Genomic DNA, 23261 nt, shown 5'->3' with positions numbered 1-23261 from the left:
AACTGATATATTATACAGAAGCATTTTATTTAATCATAATTAAAGCTATGTATTAGTCAGTTCATTTGATCACCACTAAACACTTCATTTGATCACCACTAAGCCACATGCTATCGGAGATACTTCATTTAAGTATGGTTTAATGATCGAGAGTGAGACATTAAGTAATATATTGATACTGCACGAGGCGTAAGCCGAGTGTTGTTTCAATATATTACGCAATGTCTTTAGCTTGAGACCATTAAACCACTTAAAATACAGACACTATCCCGCACATGCTTTTCAATGAAATATGTCACGCGAGTCCAATATTTCATCTAGTATAGATAATGTACGATTGGGAAGTTGCCCTTACATTATTGGAAATAATGGTACACCAACATCAAAGGATGACGTCACATCTGTATTTTTAAAATCACATTTAAGCCACATGCTATCTTAGAAACTACATTTGATCACATCTAAGCCATGTGTTAGATAGTTAATTTGATCACATCTAAGCCATGTGTTAAACAGTTCAATTGATCATCACTAAAGCCATGTATTAAACACTTCATTTGATTACCACTTCATTTAACTGATGCCAGGAAAATTGGGTCCAAATCTACCAACAATAGTGCACTCACTAGAGCCATACTTCTTGTTATATTTAGTTTATTTTTTTAAATTTTAAGTTATCCGTTTTTTATGAAATATATTCCTTTTAACTAAAATAAATTCTTTCTGTGTGTATGACGAAATGAAGACATAGAACTCAAAGCACCTAGAAATACATAAAATGATCAATAAAAGACAAAAAGAAATATTCATAGCATCCTGTATTATCTAATGCACTTTTTTTTATATAACACCAAGGTTTTGGCTTCACGTTTAAATAGAGACATTACTAGCCAACTACACCGTATCTCAACGAGAGCACCGCTAACGCTGCAATATACGTCCACATTCCAGCTTTGATCGATATGGTACTTTTTAAAATGAAGAGAATGAAATATGAAATGGCTGTAATGTGATCAGAGGCAAAGAAGGCTAGGCGTTGGGTTTGTTTTTCCAAATTTACAGACAAAGTACTAACAAAAAAGTGGGTGTGACACTGCCCCAAGAGGTCGGGGCAAGACTCAAAATAAATAGTCGCTGTCTTTACGGTATAAGAAATAAATAAGTTCTAAGATGATCCATTCAGAATTGCGGCCTGTAGACGATAAATACAAAAAATGGGTGTGGCTCAGCCCGTAGGGGTTGGATATGGAACAATGTAAATAGTTACCACCCTGTTATTGAAATGACAACATCAATAGTTGCCGTCCTTAGGGTATAAGGAATATGTATACCAAGTTCCAAGATAATCCATTCAGAATTGTGGCCTTCGGGCGCTAAAGGCAAAAATTTGGCGTGGCACTGTCCCTGGGGCTCGGGGCATTCACCAAAATCAATAGTTGACGCCCTTAGGCTATAAGGCATACATATGCCAAGTACCAAGTTGATCCATTCAGAATTCCTGCCTGTAAACGATAAACACAAAAATTGGGAGTGGCTCTGCCCCTGGTAGTCGGGACATGCAGTTGCCGTCCTTAGGCTATAAGGAATACACATCCCAAGTTCAAAGACTATCCATTAAGAATCGTGGCCTGTAGGCAACTCACAGAGACTCAAAGAAAAGATGGGTGTGGCTCTGGCCCGGGGGGTTGTGCAATCACAAAAAAACAACAGGGGGCATCCTTAGGGTATAAGGAATAGGTATGCAAATTTTCAAAATAGGTATGTTAAGAATTGCGGCCAGTAGGCACACAAATATTGGGCGTGTCTCTGTCCAAGGGGGTCGGGCATACACAAACAAGATTATAAGTTAAGAAATGTGGCCTGTAGACGACAAACAAACAAATACTAGAAATGGGCGTGGCTCTGCCCCTGGGGGTCGGGCATGCACCAAAAACAATAGGGATCTTCCTTGGGGTATAAGGAATAAGTATACCAAGTTTGAAGAAAATCCAGTAAGAATTGCGCCCTGTAGGCGACACAAAGACACACGAAAAGAAAATGGGCGTGGCTCTGCCCCTGGGGGTTGGGCATGCACCCCAAACGATAGGGATGTTCCTTAGGGTACAAAGAATGTGTATGCAAAGTTTCAAGATTATTAGTTAAGAAATGTGGCCTGTAGACGACAAACAAACAAATACTAGAAATGGGCGTGGCTCTGCCCCGGGGGGTCGGGCATGCACCAAAAACAATAGGGATCTTCCTTGGGGTATAAGGAATAAGTATACCAAGTTTGAAGAAAATCCATGAAGAATTGCGCCCTGTAGGCGAACCACAGACACACACACACACACACACACACACACACACACACACACATACATACATACACACACACACACACACAGACAGGGGCGACGGCATAATACGTTCACATTATGAATGTGGACGTATAAAAAGGGGGTTTCCCTAGAATTTTTAACAACAGATTAAAACAATACATCCATCACTCAGACAAATTCCTGTCTCTATTTTAAAGACACATTACCAGCCAGCTACACAGTATCTCAAAAAGGGGATTTCCCAAGAACTGTTAACAATAAGTTTAAAATCTTAACAAAACGATATGCTTATCACTCAAACAAATTCATATGTCTATTCACTAGCCAGCTACACCGTATCTCAAAAAAGGGATTTCCCCAGAAGTTGTAACAAAAGATTTTAAATCTTTTAACAAAAGAATGCCTCTGTCACAACGATGAATCCTTATTGCTACAGTCTATTCACTAGCCAGCTACACAGTATCTCAAAAGGGGGATTTCCCCAGAACTTGTAACAATAGATTTTAAATATTTTAACAAAAGAATGCATCGTCACACAGATGAATCCTCGTCGCTACAGTCCTTAATCTGACAATGATTCTAATTCCGGCTCCACATTAAGTCGAGATTCATGAACTTTTGGCGGCTGTTTTGTTTTTGACTCTCGTTTTGTACGTTTGGTAAAATTGGAGGTTTTTCCACTGTGATTAGATAACCCCTGGAAAAAATTTGTGTCCGTCATTTCTATTTTCAAATCGGAAAGTTTTTGATTTACTGTTTGTAAATGACGACTAAATTTAGAGACTTCTTTACTCTCTGGAAGGAATTTACTAGCGGTAAAAATATCGTATTTCGGTTTCGGAACATCTCTTGGATTTCTGATTGTTTCCGGGGGCATGTCTATATCTTCGATATCCGAGGGGATCTGAACACTGGATGCCAGAGATAAAGCATCAATACTCCGACGTTCGAACGAGAATTGAACATTGTGTGTGGACATTTGACTTCTGAGTGACGTATCACTGTCGTATTTGTCTGTTTTATTATTTTTTAATTCCACTTTCGGTTGTATTTTATTATTTTTGGACCTTCTACGCTTCTTTTTCTTCTTCTTTTTTAAATCACCCTTTTCGTTCACTAAGGCAACAAATTCAGCTAATGATGGTCCAATACCAAGTTGTGAATCTGTAGACATTCGTCGAGAACAGACTGATTGAACATCTGAAACATTTAAAGATACATTATGTAAGATTTTGATAAAGAACTGGCCGTTCTTGCTATAATAGTTAAAAAATAGATAATGCAAAATGAATATATTGAAAATTTCATTCATATTACTTTATTCTGAGCCAAGTTATCAATATTTGTAGTTTTGACAAGATGTGTGCATTGATTGTGTATTCATAAATTATCATAAACATGGTAGTGGTATATTCGAGGCTTAGCCGCATTTCGCCATTTTTAAATTAAATCATTAAATGGCTAAACTGTTCTAATCTTGTTAAAATCTTGAGTAGGCCTATCTGATGCCATCGAGAGTTGATAATGGTCTTGTCATTTTAATAAATGTCTAATTAATAATTTAGATAACATTTCATGCATAAAGAAAGACCTATAATAGGCAGTTTTTATAAGGACAAATATAAGACAACTTCTTTTAGCAGTGTGAATAACACCGAGCATCATAGATCCATAAAATTTATAGGAAAAAATTTAGAGAATGAATGCCTAAATTCGTTTACTTCAAAGCAGGGCTTCCATTTCATTTATATTTGCCTGACTGGCAGTGAAATTGACAGACTGGAAAACGTACCTGTCAATAACTGCCACACTATTAGAATTTCAAAGAATTTGGTTTTCCCCTACACCCAAAGGACTAGATGAGAGAGAGAGAAATGAGGTTTAACTTCTACTTGACACAAACTACGTTATTTCGGGACTAACATATGGTTCAATTTTATTTCAATAATTCGCTTGCATGTAGGGGTCTTTAGCGGTGGGAGGAAATCAGAGGACCTGGAATCGAAACTACGCCAGTTGACTCAATGACAGACCTTGATACAACGCACCCACGCTAACCATTCGTCCATCCAAACCCCGCCGTGATTGACCCCAGAACGACCTGGTTGGGTCAGTGCAATTGTCATTGTGGATTCTAAAGTCTACGAGAGACTCTTTCAATTTTGTGTGACTAACTAACCTGAATCTGAGTATCTTCTGCCTGTTCCAGCCACTGGGTGTATCAACCCACCACGCCGTCGTACTAATTTTGGCATGGCAGCGGCAAAGTTTGATGACATGTCGTGACTACTGGCACTGTCTAGATCAAACTTCATACCTGTAAATTAATGGTCAATAAAATTTTAACATTTAAAGATGGACGTACTAGTTCATATCCTATTGAATATAAGCTGGGAGATTTATTGGTAGCAGGGAAACCTGCTGGGCCTAGTTAATAATGAAATGAAATGAAATGGGGTTTAACGTCCTACTGTTCTGCTTCTATACTGGGCTAATGAAGACGGGCATACGCCATACAGTGTGCTATGAGGGAAATTTTGCCCGGGCAGCGGCACTATCACCTACTCTTATATCAAATTCCAACTGCCAAGGGATCTTTTACGTGCATTCTAATGTATACACGGGACCTCGTTTTTTTGTCTCATCCGAAGGACTAGACAGCTGTCCTTGTCAGGCCCTCCGTTCTGCACCGCTGACAAGGGGAAACCACGTCGGAAAATCAGGATGAACTTTCTGGGCCAATGCAGGGATCGAACACCCGGCCTCCAGGCTAGCGAGCTAGCGTCTTACCCACTAAGCCACCATGGCTAACCGATTGAATATAAGCTGGGAGATTATCTAGGTCTGGTATTTTGATTTTGTTTTCTTAATCAAATATAAAATAATCAATCTGAGTACTTTTTTAGTGTGAGAAATTTGATATTTCAGCGAAAATGCAAATGATGCATCGAGATGCATTGAGCCTTTAACTAGTTGAAATACTTCTATAATATATTACCTAATGGATCATCATGTGTACTGTGAAAACTTATAGACATACGACCATTATTGACATCTCTACGTTTCTCAAACGCCTGCGCGATCATTTTATGTTTCTTTAACTTGACTGGTTTATTGGACGGCTTGCGGAAAACCCTGAAACAAAAGACAATTAAGACAATTAAACCAAAGATGAGATAAGAAGAATCTCCATTTGGTCCTGTTACTGTGTCTCACTGCATATCTAATCTTGTCAAGATACAGCTGCATTGTTAAGGCCGATTTACAATCCGCTAAGCAAAGCTGCAAAATAAAGAATTGTCTTCGCATACCAAAGCCCAGCGCAAAATTTTGGCATTGCAGCCAAACAGCAACACAATGTCTGCTGTTGCGATCACAAGATCCATCTAACAACACGAGAAGATCAGCTTCGCTTAGCTGGGCTCACTAGAATAGGCACCTTTTGAATATTTAATGAAGATGGGCGTAAGCCATGCAGTTTGTTATGGGGTAAATTCTGCCCAGCCAAGGCCGCGCTACAGTCTACTCTTATATCAAATTCCAACTGCCACGGGACCTCAATTTCTCATCCCATCCGATTGAATATATGCTGTCCCTTGTCTGGCCCCCTGTCCTGTACCACTGAAAAGGGGAAACCACACTGTAAAATCTTTCTCATGGCTTCAAGAAAATAAATAGAAATTTGCTAGATTTTACTTCTGGAAGATAGGGTGTTAAATTAATACGCTTTATCCTTAAAATTATTGTTAAATTGGTCAACTTACATTCGGAGAAATCTTTCCCATGAGGAGAGAGTAGATTTATTCCAAGACCAGGAACTCATTACGATACCAGCACCAAAAAATGCAAAAATATGTATTTCCATGGCAACAATACTTGGATGATTTTCAATATGGCAGGATTCTGTAGAATTATCTGAATGTGCGATTGTTACATTGGCTTTACATCTGTAACAGATAAACATAATGTACTAACACAAGATTTAAATTCATGAATCTATAAGTTCAATAGAAAATCTCTAGTATCCTCCCACAGCTAAAGACCTCTATGCACAAGCAAATTATTGAAATAAAATTGAAACATATAGCCTCGATTGTCATTGCTATTGTTGTTACGATAATAAACAAAGTCTCGATTATCCATTTTTACATCAAATCATTAACCGGAAAATGTATTTAAAACTAGAGCATAAATCTGATGGCATCGAGAGTTGGATATAGTCTTGGTAAGTTCTGTAATGTCTAATCATTTAGATAATATTTAAGGCCTAAAGAAAGACCTGCAATAGGCAGATTTAGCTCTTGCATAATGTCTGTTTAAAATGACGCCAGTGAGACTTTAATAGTAAGTGCACTGCACTCAAAACAAAACCAACAAGACAAACCTGCGGAAAAACTACACAGACATTGCAAGAAATAATCAACAGATATCAAATAAATTGAATGGACCCGGGGGCCAGCCGTAAGCATCCATTGCGATGTACAGTCCCGGGGCTGTAATGATACAGGTTTCATTCATAATGGAAAACAGGGGGGGTGGATGGCCAAATGGTTAGTATGTGTGCACTGTATCATAAGGTCTGTCATTGAGTCAACTTGTGTGATTTGAATTTCCCGGTTGTACGTGACAAGGAGTAAGGTGGCCTGTCCATCATCGTGGGTTTTCTCTGGGTCCTCCGGTTTCCTCTCACTGCTAAAGACCCCTACGCGCAAGCGAATTATTGAAATAAAATTGAACCCTGAATGACCTAGTTTGTGTAGAGTGGATGTTAAACCCCATTTCTCTCTCTCATAATGGAAAACAAAATAATGTTTTACAAGAAAGACGAAATAGAAACATTGTGACCTGTTTTGAAGGCGGTAGTCTTCTGAATGGCAATAGTCTGCCAGTTGACATCATGAGTTAGAACGTCAGATGATTTAACAATAATAAGGGAGATAATCCGGATAGAATCTCGGTAAACGCTAAAATAATAATATAAGGATACTTACTTATAATAAGATGTATAACTTTCACGCCATAAATTCTCATTGGCAAACGTATACACATGGACGGAAAATGTTACCAAGACAAAAAACAACGCTAAACATGAAAATATACCTGAAAGATAAAATGAAGAAGAATTAATGAAGCTTTAAATTTTTGCTGATTAATGTCAAGATTTCATGTAAATGCATTAAAATATCAAACAATTGTTTTGTCCCGTCTCGAGTAAAACCAAGATGTCATTCAAATTCAAACTTCTTGCCACTGTTTTGTCTTCTCTGTTCTGTGCAGTGTTGAGTTGAACTCGGTGAGAGGAGCCACAGTGGCTCAGTGACTAAGGCGTTAGCTCGCTAACCTGCAGGTCTTGGGCTCGATCCCAGTGTTGGCTGAGAATGTTTCCAGCATTCTTTATTTCCCCTTGTCAGTGGGCCTGACAAGGAATAGTGTTTAGTCGTTCGCATGGGACAAAAATACCGGCCCCATGTACCCTACATGTTGGCATGCATCTAGCGACCATGACGAAATCTGCAGGTGGCCATAAAATTTAGACCTGACCCATGGTGTATGCCTGTCTTCATTAACCTGGTTGGAGCAGAAAGGTAAGACATAAAAACCCATCTCATTTCATATAAATGCCTAACTTCGCTTATACACTTCCAACAGTTTGCTATATGGCACAGTAGGTCATACCACAGCTGTCCAGGCTCACTTGTCCTCATAGCACACTGCATGATGCATGGTATGCCTGTTTTCATTAGCCCAGTTGGTGCATACAAGTAGCAGGGAGCCACGGTGGCTCAGTGAGTAAGACATTGGCTTGCTAGCGTGGAGGTTGTGGGTTTACTTCCTGTGTTGGTCGAGAAAATTCATCAGGATTTTCAGCGTTTTTTCCCTTGTCAATGGTGCAGGACGGAGGACCTGACAAGGACAGCTGTCTAGGTGTTCGAATGGGAAAAATAAACAAGGTCCTGTGTACACATTTGCATTAACGTAAAAGATCCCTTGGCAGTTGGAAGTCGATATAAGAGTAGGCCTTCAAGCCGCTGTTCGGGCAGAATTTCCCTCATAGCACACTGCAGGGTGTAAGCCTGTCTTCATAAGCCCAGTATAGATGTCTAATTTCCTTAATACACTCGACTTCAACAGTTTGCTATATGGCACCAATTTTATTTTAATATGTTCTCACCTAGTCTTAATATAGTTTCTCTGATTTTGGACGTAGCTTTAGGACTAATAAATATGTTCGCCTCTTTACGTATCTTGATCAGAGTTATCAAACCTGAAATCAAATTAGAGAATTGTATACAAAGAACGGAGTTGACAGTTCAGAAAAAAAACAATGGAAGATTTGACTTTTAGATATTAAAATATCTAAACTAGCTTTAAGACCAACATCTTGATGAACAAGAGATAAATTACTGTATTTATTTCTTGTAGTTTGGTGGCCAAGTGGTCTAATGTGTGCGCTTCAGACCATAAGGTTTGTTATGGAGTTAAGCAGTGTAGTTTCAATCTCATGCTAAGTTGGTAAGACACTGGCTCGCTAGTCTGGAGGTCGCGGGTTTGCTCCCACTCTTGGCCGAGAAAGTTCATCAGGATTTTCTGCCGTGGTTCTCCTTTGTCAGTGGTGCAGGACAGTCGGGCCGGACAAGTACAGCTGTCTAGTCATTCAGATGGTACAAAAAACGAGGCCCTGTGTACACATTGGCGTGCACGTAAAAGATCCCTTGGCAGTTGGAATTCGATATAAGAGTAGGCTGTAGCGCCGCTGTCAAGGCAAAATTTCCCTCATAGCACACTGTATGACATATGCCTGTCTTCATTATCCCAGGCGGAGCAGAACAGTAGGACATTAAAACCCATTTCATTTAATCTCAAGTCTTCATCAAGCACATAGAAATGTCGCTCAGTAGAAAACAATAATTGTATTCATGTGCTCTGTGTATTCTGTGAGATCAGAGGAGAAGTTTATCGCCTACCTTTCAAGAGGAAGAAGAGACCTGTTATTAATACAACAGCTATAGGTGTTAAAACAAACCCTGCTCTTATACCATGTTTCATATACCCCACAAAACATATACCACTCAAGCTATCACCATCAATCTGTAATAATAGATCATTATATAAATCATATACCACTCAGGCTATATTATATACATCATATACCACTCAGACTATATTATATAAATCAAATACTACTCAGACTATACATGTATTATATAAATCATATACCACTCAAGACTATATTATATAAATCATATACCACTCAGACTATAAAACATACACCACTCAGGCTATATTATATACAACTCAGACTATATTATATAAATTATATACCACTCAGACTATAAAACATACACCACTCAGGCTATATTATATACAACTCAGACTATATTATATAAATCATATACCACTCGGACTATCACCAACAATCTGCTGATTATGCAGGCTGTTCAAATGAGACTATATGATAACTTTGAAACCAATTTGCCAATCTTATTATTTCTAGTCAGTTAATTAATTAACTGCTATTAATTAACCAATCAAAAGAAAGATTACATGGTTAAGCCCGTGATAGCATGAACAAATATATATATATATATATTACTGGAAAAGTGCGAGATAAAATTGGTGTAGCAGAAAAAATCTAGATAATACTAGAATAGCCTGAGGTAAAAATGGTGTAGCAGAATGGTGCGAGGTAATATTGGTGCAGTATGAAAAAATCTAAATAATACTAGAATAGTGCGAGGTAAAATTGGTATAGCATAAAAAAAATCTAGATATTACTAGAATCGTGGAGGTAAAATTGGTGTAGCTCTAAAAAAATCTAGATAATACTAGAAAACTGCGAGGTAAAATTGGGGTAGCATGAAAAAATATAGAAAACACTAGAATAGTGCAGGGTGTGGCATGAAAAATTCTAGATAATACTTGTGGGGTAAAATTGGTGTGGCATGAAAAAATCTAGATAATACTTGCGAGGTAAAATTGGTGTAGCTTGAAAAAATCAATATAATACTAGAAAAGTGTGAGGTAAAATTGGTGTAGCATGAAAAAATCTAGATAATACTAGAATAGTGCGAGGTAAAATTGGTATAGCATAAAAAAATCTAGATAATACTTGTGAGGTAAAATTGGTGAAGCATAAACAAATCTAGATAATACTTGGGAGGTAAAATTGGTGTGGCATGAAAAAATCTAGATAATACTTGTGAGGTATAATTGGTGTAGCTTGAAAAAATCTAGATGATACTTGTGAGGTAAAATCGGTGTAGCATAAACAAATCTAGATAATACTAGAAAAGTGAGATGTAAAATTGGTGTAGCATGAAAGAATCTAGATAATACTAACCTCTGACATAGAAAGACATATTATAGATAATACTAGTGGTAGTAGCCAACTGATGAGATGAAAGTAAGCTGTTTTACTCGACAGATAATCTGTAGGTGTTCCCAATGATTTAAAGGTGAGATGCCAGGAATACGCTAACATTACGAACCATATCACTCCTGCCATCATCGTATAATACACCATTAAAAATACTATTGTACATGACGTCGATCCTGACCTAAAAATAAACAAATGTGTCAGGAATTGGGACTAAATGGCTTATTCCTAATTTTAGCTAGGTGGCTAGGCTGCATTAATTTTATTTTTCCTAAAGGTTAGAAATTTCATACTTTTAAATAAAATGAGTTTTGTGTGAAGGGTTTTCTGCTATGATTGTCATCACCTATTATACAGCATAGATCGATGGAATTTTCAATTGTCATAACTTTGTAAATACTGAATGGAATGGAACCATTGTGGGATTGATATTCCTATTAGAGATTCAACACTCACAATATTGTAGTTTTCACCTATTATACTGCATAGATCTATGGAAATTTTCAATTCATCTTATCTTTGTAAAAACTAAACGGAATTGAACCATTGTTGGATTGATATGATTGCTATACTGCATAGTTCCATGGAAATTTTCAATTCGTCTTATCTTTGTATAAACTAAACGGAATTGAACCATTGTTGGATTGATATTCCTATTAGAGAACAATCTGATTAAAATACTGATCTATATTTCATTTTTTTTTTTTTTTTATATACTTTCGATGCCCTACACTACATGAAGATCTGACCGGTTGTAGCGATAGGTCATGTCAGAGGTCATACGAGCAGCTTTTGACCCTATGACATCAGACATTTGATTAACCAATCAGCATTGATGTTACTAGAGTGGATTACCCACAGTTTCGGGCAAAACACGCCTAAAGCTCGTCGGAACAGACCGTTTCATTAGCTATTCCCTCCCATCTTTCAGAACATGTCAATGATAACAACTCTTCCAGATCCTAGTGTAGTAAAGACAAGTAAAATTAAAATTTTGAACTATAAAAAACGAAACGAAATAGGATCTGTGTTTTAATTAGATTGATTAGAGATTCAACATTCACAATATTGTAGTTTCAAGGGATTCTATAGCTCTAAATTTTCAAGTCTTTAAATAAGACAACTTCAGTGAAATTGGGGTATTCAAAACTAATATGAACTCTAATATGTCTTTGTAAAGTGAATATGAGCATATTGATGTGGCAGTTGCAAGAATAACAATAATACTATAGCTAAGCATGGAATCTTTAATAATATTTTATAAATCGTGAATTCTTATCAAAATCAAAACTCTAATGTTTTTACCCTAATCTCGGTTCTCCCATTCTAGCTGTTCCATCAGAGCGACATCAGAGAATAACAATAATACTATAGCTAAGCATGGAATCTTTAATAATATTTTATAAATCGTGAATTCTTATCAAAATCAAAACTCTAATGTTTTTACCCTAATCTCGGTTCTCCCATTCTAGCTGTTCCATCAGAGCGACAGACGATATCCTGTCTGGCATCACCAGCAAACTGTGCCAACCATCCGATACTTCCCACGAAGAAACAGGCGTTGATATAAAACAATATTAAAGCTGGATAACGACTGGCATTCTTCCAATCTATTATAAAAGTTAACTGGAAAACAAAGAACAAAATTTGTGATTAGTGTTAAAGCATGACATGTGTTATCTTCAATAGAAGGCTTGATCTCGCTTTAACTCCGTACATCTTATCAACCCCTTCACGTAATACCCCGCATATTCTGGCACTAATTCCGATTGGGTGCTGACCCCGCTTGGGGCCCTATCAGATTCCTCTATCATCAGGAATACAGTCTCATGCTTCAAGCTAAAATGTCACCTGTGATAATTGAGTTGCAAAGTGCAAGGTTCGTTCAACGTGAGGGTTTCTGTGAAGGTTGCCATATTTCATTTGAGTGTGTTTGTGTCACAACCTCTAATTGGAAGCTACTGTTCACATGTCTGCGGTAAAGGGAGATAACACAGCTATAAGTTCGGGAATTGCAAAGCAGTGTAGCAATGTCTAGATGTTGTAAAACTCACGGTCGTTGCTTCAGGAACATGTATGTATGTGTGTGTTTGCAGTTACTCGCTAAGCCACAGTGTTGCAAAATTTTGACAAATGTCATCAGTACGTTCATGAATTTACTAGCCAAGGTGACTTAATTAGATTAGATGCTGAATCACTAACCATGAGGTCCCTGAGCCTATCCTGGTGTTGTCTGAGAGAGTTCCTCAAATTTTCCAGCACGCTTTTCCATTGACAATAATGCCCACATGGAGGACCAGGCAAGAAACAGTGTCTAGTTATTTAGATAGGATGAAAAGTCGAGGTCCTATATACAAATTGGCATGCACATAAAAGAACTGTTAACATTTGGAATTCAACGAATAGCAGCCAGAAACCCTGCTGACGGGCAAAATTAGTGCAGTTAGTGCTTCAAAGTAGGATGTTAAACCCCATTTCATTTCATTTCTGCTGCTGTCCGGGCAAAATTTTTCAAATATCACACTGTATGGCTGGCATATTAGCCCAGTCGGAGCAAGACAGTAGGTTGTTAAACCCCATTTCATTTCATTTCATTTCTCTCTACTCAAACCAAGATATTTCCACTCTCTTCCATTTCATTTTTCTCTACTTAAACAGAGATATTATCTCTCTCTCATCATAAAACACTATTTCCACCTGGCTAAATCCATTTGTTAAGGCCAGCTCAATTTTTGTCAAGGTCGCTGAGATGTAAATAAGGTTAGGGTATGTGATTGTTGGCGAGATTGTAGGTTAGGGTTAGGGTAAACATAGGGGCTAGGTCCAGGGTTAGGGTTAGGGATGGGATTAGCAGTATGACGAAAAATTGAACTGGCCTTATCATTTAGCACTAACCATTTCCACTCTCTATCTCATTCATTCCATGAATTACTTACCACATTGAACAAGGTACAGATATAGAACCAAATACTGTTATAAAATCATAAATTACTTACCACAGTGAACAAGGTACAGACAAGACATATACAACCAAATACAGCTATAAAAGCATGGACTTCATCGTGTTCTTGTTGACTAAACAGTGGATTCTGACATGGTATTCCACAACCAGGTACATCCGTAAACCAACTATCTTTATTCTCTGTTAATATCAACGGATATTCACATCTTCCGGATGTATTGAAGTTTAATCCTTCATATGTATCAGTCTGAAATAATAACATTACAGATTTTAAACATCAATATTATCATTCTTTGAAAGGCATTTAGTAACTGGATAGAGCAATTTTTGTATTACTGTATTAGTTTGATTAAAGATACATTATGGGAGATTCGGTAACGAGTTGGCAGTTCTCACTATAATAGTTAAAAACTAGATAAGGTAGAAGGCAATTTGGTGTAAATTTCATTCAAATTGATCCACTATGAACCGAGAACTAAGCGACTGAAATTCCCATAAGCCTCGGTCATCATTACTGAAGTCAGTACGATAAACAGCATAGTCTCGATTATCCATTTAATCGTTTAATGAGAAGGAAAGTTATGCAGTAAATCGGCTTACAATCCACTAAAGATCGTAGGCCTGGATAGGTTAATTAATGTCTAATTAATAATTTAGATAACATTTCAGGCCTAAAGAAAGACCTGAAATAGGAAGATTTAGCTCTTGCATAATGCATGTTTAAGTTGAGAGAATACCCTTCGAAACTTCCCCCAAATAAATAAGTAGCTGTTTTTCCATGAGTATGTGTATAGTTTATCAATATTATCATTTTTCAATTTCCATTTGCCATGAATGGAATCCTGGCTTTGGATTCTATCTGGGTTAGTAGTACTACTAATAATCAGTATTTTAACAACCAATATTAAAAGTAGTTTTATTTTTATGCTTGGATCAGCCCCATTTGATATGAACAGAATATCTTAGCCATGGGTTTAGCTGGGTCAGTTCGTTTTTATTTTTACGATTGGATAGGCCTCAATTTCCGTGTCAGTGACATTTATAAAATGATGAGAAATGGCAAGCCTCACAAGTTTTTAAAGCCCTTAATCATGCATCTGAGTTATTACAGTTTAATCCTTCGTAAATATGTCTAAAATAATTTAATACAAAGATCAATAGAATCTTTTTTTATTTCATGATTGGATTAGCCTCCATTTATGTGAGGTGGTCAAACCCACATATCCTTTAAAGCCTCTGATCACACATTTGAGGGGTATAAGTTTAATCCTTCGTATCAAAGATCAGTAGTAGTATTTTTCTTTATTTCATGATTGGATTGGCCTTCATTTTATGTGAGGTGGTCAACCCCTCAAATTCTCAAATCCTTTAAAGTGAGAATTTCATATTTTCTAAGAAAGTCAAAACATAATTATTTCTATGTCTTTTGCTCAATAGGTTGTCAACTTGCTATTATACGATCATAGTTATCATTCTCACACTCAAAAATGTTTCACCCCGGAAATAATTTTTCTATTCCCTACCATGGAATAGCTATCTTCAAACGTTTGAACTTGAAGTTGAAAATGATATTTTTGCCAATTTCTCAACTGGCAATAGTGAATTATAGGATTAATAGGATTATTCTTTAACAAGGTAGGACTGTTTATAGATACCATCTATTCTAGGGCTTTATTTTAATACATTTTAAAAATATAACTTAAATTTATGAAATTGTAACTTTAAAGCCTCTGATCATGTATTTGAGGGGTATAAGTTTAATCCTTCGTATGTGTATCGGTCTAAAATAATAACATTACATATTTCAAAGATCAATAGTTATATCTTTATTCATTTCATGATTGGATTGGCCTTCTGTTTATGTGATGAATGAGGTGGTCAACTCCACAAGTCCATTAAAGTCCCTCATGGTCATCTGAGGGATTGAAGTTTAATCCATTGACAGGTTCAATACTAATCACTTTTTTATTTTCATGGTTGGATCGGCCTCATTTAACATGAATAGAATCTTTTGGATTGTAACTGGGTTAGTACTACTAGTCAATATTTTAAGGAACAATATCAAGTCCTTTTTTTATTTTCATGGTTGGCTCGGCCTTCATTTGATGTGAATGGAAGATTTGGGGTTCCGGGTCAGTGATGGTTAACCTAATGAGCTCCTTAAAGAACAATATATATCTTTTTATTGTCATAGTTTGATCGGACTTCTTGTGAATTGAATAGAATCTATTGGGTTCTAGCTGGGCCAGTGCTAATAATAACTAATGAGAGGGAGAGAAAGAAATGAGGTTTAATGTCCACTCGACACAAACTAGGTCATTTCGGGACTAACATATGGTTTAATTTTATTTCAATAATTTGCTTGTGCATAGGGGTCTTTAGCAGTGGGAGGAAACCAGAGGACCCGGAGAACAACCACAAGGTTGGACAGGCGACCCTACTCCTTGTCAAATACAACCGAGGAATCGAAACCATGCCAGTTGACTCAATGAAAGACCTTATGATACAACGCGCTTGCATTATCCGGAGGACCCGGAGAAAACCCACAAGGTTGGACAGGCGATAATAACTAATGAGTGACGTGGTCAACCCAATGACCTCATTAAAATGTCTGATCGTTATTTGAAGGATTGTTAATCACTTGCTAAATGCAATATTGTGAAAGACGATTCTCTAAAGCCAATTAAACAGGCATTATGCATGAGCTAAATCTGTCTATTACAGGTCTTTCTTTAGGCCTTAAATGTTATATAAATTATTAATTAGACATTTATTAACATGACAAGACCGTAATCAACTCTCAATGCCATCGGATACTCTTGATTTTATCTACATTAGAACTGTTCAACCATTTAATGATTTGATTTACAAATGTGGAAGCGATACTATGCCTTGAATATACAGAGAGAGAGAGAAATGGGGTTTAACGTCCACTCGACACAAACTAGGTCATTTCGGGACTAACATATGGTTTAATTTTATTCCAATAATTCGCTTGCGCGTAGGGGTCTTTAGCAGTGGGAGGAAACCGGAGGACCCGGAGAAAACCCACGAGGTTGGACAGGTGACCCTACTCCTTGTCACGTACAACCGGAGATTCGAAACCACGCCAGTCGACTCAATAACAGACTTTATGATACAGCGTGCGCACGCTAACCATTCAGCCATATATACCAGTACCATGGTTATGATAATAAACAATCAATACACACATCTTGTCAAAACTACAAACAGTGATAACTTGGCTCAGAATAAAGTTATTTGAATGAAATTTTCAATAAGGAATCCATTTAATTCCAAAATTTAGAATTAATTTTGTGTGAAAATTGTCCAAAGTCACCTCGTTTTACGGTATATTTTTGAACTACCAGGTATTATAGCAAGAATGGCCAGCTCTTTCTCTAAATCTTATATAATGCATCTTTAATTAAATGTTAAATAATCAAATAGATATTGTCCAAAAAATGCAAATGACGATCAGCTGCTTTCAGAAAGCATCAAATATGTTCTTTTTTTTTATCCCAGAAATTAAAACCATGCCAATTTACTAAATGACAGACTTGATACACCATTCAGCCATCCAATCTCTCTTTTCTCAACTATAAGGCTTATTTATCAAGTTCTTTATGCATCTAATTCACAAGTTAGAATATATTTTCTAAAGAACAAAAAGATGAGAAATGAAAATAGTTTTGGGGAAATGATTCAGTTCTTTTGATATTAAATATTCAATGAAAGAAAGTCTTTGTCTGTGACAAGGATTAGAGTTGCCCATCCAACTTTGTGAGTTTTCTCCTCCAGCTCCTCTGGTATCCTCACACTGATAAAAGACCCCTGCGTGCAAGCGAATTATTGAAATAAAATTGAACCACATGTTAGTCCCAATATGACCTAGTTTGTTTGTTTTCTTTGGGTCCTTCAGTTTTCTACAACTTCTAAAGACCCCTTCCTTTCTGCAAGCAAATTAATGAAATAAAATTGAACCATATGTTAGTCCCCGATTAAACTAAATCTTTATTCACCTCTCTCTCTCTCTCTCTCTCTCTCTCTCTATTTTGATATTAAGTGTTTAATGAAAGAAAGTCTTTGTCTGTGAACTATCAATCATGTCTGTCTGTATACATACATGTATGGTTTATTACAACAAGTATATCAATACCATTATCTATATCTCAATACACAATACAAGTGTCACGATGAGTGTTGACATAAAAATTTACTGAATAACGTGTATGTTAATCATTTGTCAATATAACAGACTACCGATGTACTTTATTAAACTACTACAATAGTCAGGGCTGTCTTTTTGGACATTTTTATCAAACAATGTCCGACTGGCAATGAAAATGTCTGCCAACTTTTCAATACTATAGATACTCCGAGGTACTTTGTTAAACAATATCTACTCTATTATTTAGGACTGTCTTTTCGGGCATTTTTACCAGTCAATTTCCAACTGGTAATTTGAGAAATCAAATTGTCAATTTATCAATACTCTAGTGACTAGTCTAATGGTAATCCAGAATACAATGTGCTTCATTAAACAATATCTACTAGAGTAGTAAGGGCTGTCTGTTCAGCCATTTTTACCAACCATGTTACACCATTGAAAATGTCCATCTGAGAAATCAGTTTCTCAATACTCCCAGACTACCGGCCGGTTCTCTGAGGTACTTTATTCAACAATATCTTTTGCATTAGTTGGGACTGGCTTTTCGGACAGTTTTACCAGTCATTGTCCGACCGAGAAATCAACTTGTTAGTCAATTTTTTAATATCCGTACTGTTAAGTACTTTATTAAGAATATCTTCTACTTTAGTCTGAGCTGTTTTTCGAACAGTTGTATCAGTCAATGTCCAAATGGTAATGAAAATGGCCAACTGAGAAATCAGTTTGTTAGTCAATTTGTTAAAACCGGTACTCTGAGGTACTTTATTAAAAGAATATCTACTACAGTAGTCTGGGATGTCTTTTCGGACACTTTTACCAACTAGCATTGAAAAAGTCCATGTGAAAAATCAAATCGTCAGTCAATTTGCATCCAGAAAATTAAAATAATTTGGTATTTCACGATGCAAAATATGCTATTCTGTAATTTGATTAAACAGGATTTGTTTGTTTATATTTATTTTGATTTATAATGAGCCATGTCAAAGGTAGAAAATTATCACAGTCCAAAACATGTTTTTCCGTAAACATGACTCTAGATCAGTGGTTCTCAACCTTTTTGTGCCAACGGCACACCCTGGACCACATGAAAAAATAGCGGCACACCTGGCTAAATATATATGAAAAATATTTGAATTTTGGAAAATAAAAATATGGCAAGTCATAGACGGCATACAACCGTAGACACAGACTAGTCATAGATACATAGAATGACTCAAAAGTCAAACACAGCTATGAACTTACTTTATTGCAGTGTTTCGAATTTCATCAGTCAAATAACTGGCTTCCTTGGTGAGAAATTGTCTTAGTGTGCCGTTCAAAATTTCGCGGCACACTTAGGAAGATCTTTCGGCACACCTGTGTGCCCCGGCACACCTGTGTGCCCCGGCACACTGGTTGAGAATCACTGCTCTAGATGGTTAATGATTTGACCAAACATAAACAAAAATAGAGAGAGAGAGAAATGGGGTTTAATGTCCACTCGACACAAACTAGGTCATTTCGGGACTTACATATGGTTCAATTTTATTTCTATAATTCGCTTGCACGTAGGGGTCTTTAGCAGTGGGAGGAAACCGAAGAAAATCCACGAGGTTGGACAGGCGACCCTACTCCTTGTCACGTACAACCGGGGATTCGAAACCACCCCAGTTGACTCAATCACAGACTTAATGATACAGCGTGCACATGCTAACCACTAAGCCATCCAACCGCCCTGAACAGAAATAACATATGACAAAGTTAAACTTGGTTCCCTGTTAAGTTCAGCTTCTTTAGGCTCAAGTGAATCAACATTTCGTCCTGTACATTATTTATTTGGTTCCGTTTTTCATATGGAATATATTTTAAAACAATTAAAGCGGTATTACTTGCTATAATAGTTAAAAAATAGATAATGTAATGGGAATATGCTGATTCAAATATAATGGAAATCAGACCCATCAGATGGCATCAAGAGTTTATTATGGTCTTGTCATGTTAAGAGAAATGTTTAATTAATAATTTAGATACCTTTTCAGGCCTAACGAAAGATCTGCAATAGGCAGATTTAGCTCTTGCATAATGTATGTTTAATTTATGTTATTGATTCACTTCTGTTTATCAATGAGTCTGTAAGAGAGCTTTTCAACAAGCCAACTTTTTAATTTGTTTTTTTTAAATTGTTTTATTTACACATTCTTTTCTTTACTTCGATGTACGTATTTCTACCATGTTTGGTAATTACATATAAAAGTACCGAACCAAACAGGGTACTGGGTCAAACCAGTATACATGTACATATATTGTACTTATACAAAACTCTTTGTATGTAAATTCATGAAAGGCAAATATCAGGCCTAATCTCGTCTAGAGATTTAGTCTAGTACTCTATTGAGTATGATAATCAAATTAGTATTGAGGTCGTATGTTTGACCCCTAGAATAAAGACACCAGTATTAGGGTGTGACTTCATCAATATACACTTGTATTGAAAGGGTATCGATTAGATTGAAGGAATGTCGGTCCCATTGATTGACTTTAACAAATGTCCAAGTGTACAAAAAAAAATAATGAAGACCCAGATATATTAATTAGAATAACCTGTACTAAAGTGAAATGAAATGAAATGGGGTTTAACGTCCTACTGTTCCACTCCGACTGGGCTAAAGAAGAATGGCATACGCCATACAGTGTGCTATGAGGGAAATTTTGCCCGAACAGTGGCTCTACAACCTACTCTTATATCGAATTTCAACTGCCGAGTTATCTTTTACGCGCACGCCAATGTATACACAGGGCCTTATTTTTTTTGTCCCATTCCCATTTTTGTCACATATTTTTTCTTTTGTATGTAATGGAAACATTTACCACACACTACAATCTGATTACGAGTTACAACCCATTAAGTAATTATCAGAAATCATCAGAATTTGTTTCGATTGTTTATCACATGAGCTTAAACACTATGTATAAATCTATTTTAACTGTAGCCTCCAGAACATCCACAAGATTTCTCAAGTGATCAAGGGCCACAACTCTGGTAGTAATTATCGAAAAATTTTCAAACGCAATAGGCTAAATTTCATCTCATGATCGTAAACACTGTGTATAAATTTAATGTCAATCGGACATTTAACTTCAGCCTCTAAGAGCGTCCACAAGATTTTTCAGTTTGATCAAGGGTGATAAGTCTGACAGTAATTATCGAAATTGTTCAACATCAATAGGCTTCTTCGTCTCATGACCTTAAACACTGTGTAAAAATTTAAAGTCAATTGGATATTAACTTTAGCCTCTAGAACTTCCACACAAGCAATGTTGTACATGTATGTTTGAGGCAGAGTGAGCATCCCGGTTTCATCTATGTATTTTGAACTAATAACAACAACCTGACTTCTGTCGTTGGAAACCGTAACCCTAAATCATGTGGGGGGAAGGGTGGCCGAATGGTTAACACGTGTATGTTGGATCATAAGTTTGTCATTGAGTCAAGGTGGCATGGTTTTGATTAATCGCTTGTACGTGACAAGAAGTAGGTTTTTTTCTGGGTCCCCTGGCTTCCTCCCACTGCTAAAGACCCCTACATGTATGTGTAAATGAATAATAGAAAGTAAGTAATGTAACCATATGTTAGTCCCGAAATAACCTAGTTTGTATAAGTGGAAGTTAAACCTCTCTCTCTCTATCTCTCTCTCTCGCACTCTCTGTCTCTCTCGCACTCTCTGTCTCTCCCTTCCCTTTTAAATACTTACTGTACAACCAGTGACAAAATGTGGTTGATCACACTGTAAAAACTCCGGCCAACCATTATGAAAAGATTCCACAATTTTACATGGCTCCCGTGTTCTCTCACAAAGCTCTCTGCTCGGCAGCTCGACCTTCTCATTTTCTGCGTCACATTTCGGCAAATAGACGGAACACAAGAACGGCTGAACAACTTGCCAACACTGGGGGGCGTTCTCTAATCCACTCCATAATTTCAGTTTTTCGTAAATCTCCTCGAGTGAGTTCGAATCGGCAGCCAATGAAATGGAAGTATTTTCAATAGGCAAGGATGCTCCTAGACAGAGTTTTACAGTAATTGGTATACATGTTGAATTATTTTGGAAGCACTGAGGTCCGGGTTCAACACTTGTCGTCTGCAGAAATTGGAGAAAAAGGCACAAAAATAATAAAGCATTATTGCTCCATCTTTGATTGTAGATATCTATTGCCATGTTGAGCGGAATGTTCACAAGGATGCTGTCAAAATTTTGTGGGTGTTCAAATAAAAAACTGTCTTAGATTACTCCAATATTTCATTGGTCTGATCCAAATGCCGAAACTTCTTCAAAACTAGAAAATTATAGCAATATTGTGTAGGCTCATTTGAAATACAACCAATCAAGCACACGTCATAATTGTAGCCTGCCATAGTCCGCTGTATATCCATAGACTTTAGAAGGGTTAATCATTTAAAACAGTTGTCTTTTTAGATGTAATATGAACACTGTACACTGATATTTCACACATTTATAAATAGTGTTCAAGATAATAGTTTATCATATAACAAAACAACATTATCATACTAAAAATATACTAGTATATTGGATGATATTCTTCTAATTCAACAATGTTTATAATTTGTCCCTTTAATTAACTGTGGTGGTCTCTTTTAATATTATCATCTGTGATATATAAGTGTAAATACCATATATATATTTCATTACAACACTGGGCATGGTATATATTTTAAATATCATAGTGTAATGTCCAATAAACTATATTTCCCTTTTACTCCACAATGTTCATCTGTGGTATACAACTGATACACTGGGGTATATATTTTAAATATCCAACTATAATGGCATCTTTTAAAGTATCCAACTATAATGGCATCTTTTAAAGTTATTCCCTGTGGTATAGAACTGTTTATACCACACTTTTATTTCATTGCAATAGTGGTCTTATATTTTAAATAATCCTAGTGTAATGTTCAATAAACCATAATTCCCTTTGTCACTTGTAAAGTTATCATCTGTGGTGTATAACTGTATAATTACATTCCAGCACTTTGAAATCTATTTATTTATGATGTCTACGATATCACCTTAGGTGGAAGTGGACGTAAAACTCCAGAAACGAACGAACGAATTGAAATTTATTTTAAATATGCAACTATAATGCACCTTTTAAAGATAGCATCTATTGTACGGTATCCAATGTACTACACTTTTATCTCATTCCAACACTGTCGTATATATACATTTTAAATAATCCTATTATAATGTCCCATTTAAAGTTATATATACCTGTCTTCTGTAAATATACTATGATTATGCCATTCCAGCAGAGTGGTATATTAATATACTTTAAATATCCTGGAATAATTTTAAAGTGATATATTTATCATCCCACACAATTTCGTGTGATAAACTAATCGTTATTAGCTCAAGGTGTTATAAACTGACGCTA

The 23261-nt window shown here is 36.4% G+C and overlaps 1 protein-coding gene across 2 annotated transcripts; it reads right to left on the bottom strand.

Annotated features, from left to right (window-relative positions):
* Nucleotides 1-2436: 2436 nt before the first annotated feature.
* LOC126824449 (protein smoothened) lies at nt 2437-22969 on the bottom strand. Of its 2 annotated transcripts, XM_056098317.1 has the most exons (11): nt 21560-22969; nt 13692-13904; nt 12143-12321; nt 10660-10876; nt 9284-9407; nt 8491-8583; nt 7310-7418; nt 6083-6265; nt 5317-5453; nt 4498-4635; nt 2437-3518 (listed from the first exon to the last, which is right to left on the bottom strand). In XM_056098317.1, exons 1-11 carry the CDS (start codon nt 22022-22024, stop codon nt 2881-2883), a joined length of 2496 nt encoding a protein of 831 aa, XP_055954292.1. In that variant the 5' UTR covers nt 22025-22969; the 3' UTR covers nt 2437-2880. The 2 variants fall into 2 exon arrangements, with proteins under 2 accessions (XP_055954292.1, XP_050409641.1); XM_050553684.2 differs by lacking the exons at nt 12143-12321; nt 13692-13904; nt 21560-22969 and adding an exon at nt 12001-12036.
* Nucleotides 22970-23261: the final 292 nt, after the last annotated feature.

Source organism: Patella vulgata, chromosome 1 (genome assembly GCF_932274485.2).
Source record: "Patella vulgata chromosome 1, xgPatVulg1.2, whole genome shotgun sequence".
NCBI lineage: Eukaryota > Metazoa > Mollusca > Gastropoda > Patellidae > Patella > Patella vulgata.
Note: the sequence above shows the minus strand (reverse complement) of the source record. Positions and strands in the feature narration are given on the sequence as shown.

Coding starts and splice junctions, on each gene's coding strand:
- LOC126824449 (XM_056098317.1), bottom strand. CDS start 22,024: ATGGCAATAGATATCTACAATCAAAGATGGAGCAATAATGCTTTATTA. Junction 7,419..8,490: donor AGAAACTATATTAAGACTAG/GTGAGAACATAT, acceptor TTTATCTTTCAG/GTATATTTTCATGTTTAGCG. Junction 6,266..7,309: donor AGTTATACATCTTATTATAA/GTAAGTATCCTT, acceptor TATCTGTTACAG/ATGTAAAGCCAATGTAACAA.